The sequence below is a fragment of the Cotesia glomerata genome, linkage group LG7, assembly GCF_020080835.1.
Source record: "Cotesia glomerata isolate CgM1 linkage group LG7, MPM_Cglom_v2.3, whole genome shotgun sequence".
In the NCBI taxonomy this organism is placed as follows: domain Eukaryota; kingdom Metazoa; phylum Arthropoda; class Insecta; order Hymenoptera; family Braconidae; genus Cotesia; species Cotesia glomerata.
This window is the reverse complement of record NC_058164.1, coordinates 15,579,121-15,583,514: the sequence shown is the minus strand read 5'-3', so window position 1 is coordinate 15,583,514 and position 4,394 is coordinate 15,579,121. Positions and strand designations below refer to the sequence as shown.

Here is a 4,394-nt window from a genome sequence, read left to right as displayed (position 1 = left end):
TTTAAGTATCACATTGAAAGAAATGATTGAAGCAAGCATTTTTAAATTCAACCAAATTATCCACAGCCACAGTCTCAGCTGGCAGAGGCAATGAAATAGTCTCGTCTTGCTCCAAGCTTTAGCCAACCTAATTTTTTGAAGTAAGGAGTTACATGTTCGTACTTCGGAATTTTGTAGATAAATCTAATACATGAATTTAACTTCCTCTGTAATCTTAATTGCAATTTATTCGAAATATTTGTAAACGCCGCGTAACAATAGTCAAAGATTGGAGTTATTAATGTATTTACAAGTTTAATACGCAGACGTTCATTGAATATTTCATTATTTATTTTTAATTGTGCTAGAATACTCATTGCACGGTTACAAACACTTGTTACTTGACTCTCCCATGAGAGAGTATTGTCTATTATCACTCCAAGATATTTTATAGTGCTACTATAAGGAATAACACAACCCTCTAGCACAATCTTGTTGGCCAATTGACACTCATTACTACTGACCTTTACTCTACTTGCACAAATAATTGCATTTGTCTTTTTAGGGTTCAATTTTAGACAATTGATTTTACACCAATTAATAATTTTTATTATCTCACTGTTAAGTTTGGCTACACACTTATTGATCTGCGAAAGATGGCAAGAAAGATATATCAATAAATCGTCTGCATAAAAAAGATATTGGCAATCCAAACGTTTAGCTAGATCCGCAATATATAGTGAGAATAATAACGGTCCAAGTACGCTTCCTTGAGGTACACCACTCACTATTTCTTCCCATGATGAGATATTTTTATTTGAGCGCACCGACTGCTTTCTTTTTGTTAAATATGATTTAACCCACTCAACGGCTGAATTCGAGAAGTTCATAAGTAATAATTTGCTCAATAATCTCTTATGGTTAACAGAATCAAAGGCTTTACTGAGGTCAAACGAGACCGCAATTGTAACTTTAGACTCGTTAACCGCTAGCTTAATATCATCACAGAACTTTATAACAGCAGTCTGCGTGCCCAGTCCTTCACGAAAAGCCGTCTGATACTCATCAAAGTAGTTGTTTTCATTTATATATTTAACAAATTGATCGTGTACACATCTTTCCAAAGCTTTTGAGAAATTTGGCAGCAGTGAAATAGGTCTATAGTCTTCACAGTTTGATGGATAAGCCTTTTTTGGAATCGGTATCACATGCGATAGCTTCCAATCCTCAGGAAAGACCCCGGTTGACAGCGACACGTTGAATAAATCTGTAATTGCTTCCAGGAAAAAAGGCAGTATGCATTTATATGACCTGATAGAAAAACCATCTGAACCAACTGAATTCGATGTTAATCTCATAATTGATTTTCTAATAGTTACCGTATTTAGCTCTTCAAAAGTGAATTTAATTTCATTATTATCGGTTATTAAGATATCTGACGTATCAACATCCAGGTCCATGAAATTACCCGACGCACAAACGAAAAATTGATTCAGTTCATTCAAGTCAACTTTTATGATAGTATGTAAGTCCTTTTGCTTAGATAAACCCAATCTCCTCAGATCATTCCAAAGTTCCCGCGAGTTTCTAGCATTGATTAATTGACAATCAAAGTATTTCTTCTTCGCTTCAGTAATACGCTGCTTAACTGAACGTCTGACATGAGAGTACTCTTTATAAGCGTAGCCCGTCCTTCTGAAGATACGATAAAGCTTATCTCTGCGACATTGAATACTTCTAATTTCATCAGTGAATCACGGTGCAGGTGGTCGACGCGGAACAACTAATTTTTCAGGCGCAACAATATTTACAATACGATCAATATGAGCATGTAAACATGTGTTCATTTCATTAGCCGAGTTCAGTTCACTCAGAGTTTTATAATCAACATCTTCACACATTTCTCGCAGCTTATTATCATCAACAGTATTCCAGTTTCTATATACAAAACTATTCAGTTGTTGTAACTCTACCTTATAATTATAAGTCACAGAAATTAAATCGTGTTCAGAGATAAATGGCTCTGAAGATTGTTCCGACGTCAACACCTTAGCAATATCATCTACTATACAGGCATCAATCCAAGATTCTGAGTTTTCCAAGTGGTGAGTTGGAGAGAACTCAACAATATGTAAATCCAAACAGTTACAGAACCTGCGCAGTTGATCACCATAAAAATTTCTTTTGCTCAAATCTGAATTAAAGTCCCCAATAATAATAATATTATTAAATGATACCATTATGTTTTCCATCTCCTCTTCTAAGTCATCTAGATTGTAACAGGGTAAATTACCCTTAATCGATAAGTCGCCAGAGATCGATAACTTTTCGACTAGCATTTGAGCGCATCGATCTTCGGGCCTAGAGAGAGAGCAGGAGGGGGTATTTTTGGGGTCGTTATATAGACGAGCCATGCGTGGTGTCCGGAGAAGTAGTAAAGTGTTGGAACGAGTAACATCAAGAAGTCCAAAGAAGGAAGCGAGTATCAACCACAGAATTTCTTCAAACCAAATTTACACCAGGTATTGGACTTTGGTAATGATGAGCCTTGGGGCCATATACCTGGCTCATCAATTACACTACTTCTCATTTTATTAATTCAAGTTTGGATAATTCAATTGTTTAATAATTTTGCTCAATAATAATTAATTATTTAATTGAATTGATTCGTTAATTGCTGGGAGCATTCTTCCTGGGGATTTTACACCCGAGGAATGTTCTAGACCTCCTGGGTTAATAGTCGTGAGTAATTAGATTATTGAAATGGCCAGTTAATAATTATTAACATCTTAAGATTGGCTAAATTAAATTCATCTTTTGAAATAAGTTTAGGCATCGATTTTTAAGTCGGAAATTTTAAGTAGTAATTATTAATTGTGAAAATTGTTTACGATTTTAATCTCGAGCTTATGACTGAAGGAATTTTTAGTAATAATTTAACGTTGACTTTTTTGGAGTAATTTTGTAATCCGGAAATTAAAAGTAAATTAGAGTCAGTGTGTGTGTGAGACGTGTGGGTTATGTGTGTGTGAGTGCTACCAGCATCCCTTCGTAGACGAGCAGTCCGTTTGCGAGGTGTAGAGCGTGAGAGTCCGGTGGACAGCGCGACTTAGTTAGAAACTGCGGTATAGACGCTCCATAAGAGGGTACCATCAGAATTAAGAATTTTGATAGAGCGTGAGGGTCCGGTGGACAGCGCGACGTAAGAATAGTGTGGAGTGTGTGTGTGAGCTACAGAGGCTTCTTGGCTTACGTTGCAGTCACTAGGCTGTTGCTTCTGTAGCCAGGCGTTATTGACAGCCCTCGTACACTGACGTCTTTGTACGAGGTGTCTTGTTGATGGAAGATATAAGTTGTAGTAGCGACTTCCCGGTGGGAAGCGTTAAGTAAGAAAACCGTAGTAATAAGTCGTAGTATTAAGTGAGTTAGTTGTAAGTGAGTTGGAGTGCGTGCAAGTGCACGGGTTTTGATTTTATTTTGTTAATAAATTTTGGTGCCGTTGTTAAATAAAAATTTATTCATTTACAGTTCACTTCTCTCTTTCTCTCTCCCCTGTAGATTATAAGCTCAGCTCTGGTTTGCGGTTCCAGGAACCGAGATGTAAAATCCTGGTGGCGCCCTTGTTAATTTAGAATCATTTTTGTTATTTTGTTTTATTTCTATTAAATTAATTAAGGGGCCAATGAGCGGAAAAATCACCCGTTACAAGATGTCATGTGCTGGGTGGTTTATAAACCACTCCAACCAATATCTTCTGCTTTGATGAACTCAATATTTCTATAAATAAATACCCAGGATGTTTGTCTTCTAAATTCGCTGAAGATGCAACATATTTAGCTTTAATCCAGCTCCGGACATAGAGAGCAACACCTCCTCCGCTTCGAAGACGACGATTATGGCGATAAAGAGTGTACGATAGCAGATATACAGTATCGTCAGGTATTAGATGATTTAACCACGTCTCTGAAACAGCAATAATATCATAATTATGACACCTGAAATATTCTTTAAAAAGTTCGAAATGACATTCATTTCTGAGCGACTGAGCGTTTACATGACAAATCTTTAAATTACAAGTCGAAAGACTCAAAGGCAAGGCCATAGACACAGTAGGGCTGAAGACGTTGAGGGAGCAGTAGCTCGTTATTGAATAAGATCCTCCAATGGAGGTCTCAACTTAACAGGTGGCTTGTTATCAGCGTACCTAACATTCACAAAAGAATGAGATATCCAAATGTTTTTGGGATGAATTGTAGGGTACTTTTTTCGAACTTCAAGACGAAGTTTGTACAGAGATGATGGATGTCTACGATGAAGATATATCGTAGCATTGGCATCAGGAAGCTGAACACCAGGCATTAACGTACTAACTTTCACCTTGTTGTTTTTAATACTCTTTACGCACTCATTAACAT

At 36.8% G+C, this 4,394-nt stretch overlaps 1 protein-coding gene across 1 annotated transcript; it reads right to left on the bottom strand.

Moving 5' to 3' along the window:
• Positions 1-652: 652 nt before the first annotated feature.
• LOC123269670 lies at positions 653-4,081 on the bottom strand. Its single transcript, XM_044735506.1, has 4 exons — positions 3,771-4,081; positions 1,738-2,133; positions 744-1,674; positions 653-664 (listed from the first exon to the last, which is right to left on the bottom strand). Exons 1-4 carry the CDS (start codon positions 4,079-4,081, stop codon positions 653-655), a joined length of 1,650 nt encoding a protein of 549 aa, XP_044591441.1.
• Positions 4,082-4,394: the final 313 nt, after the last annotated feature.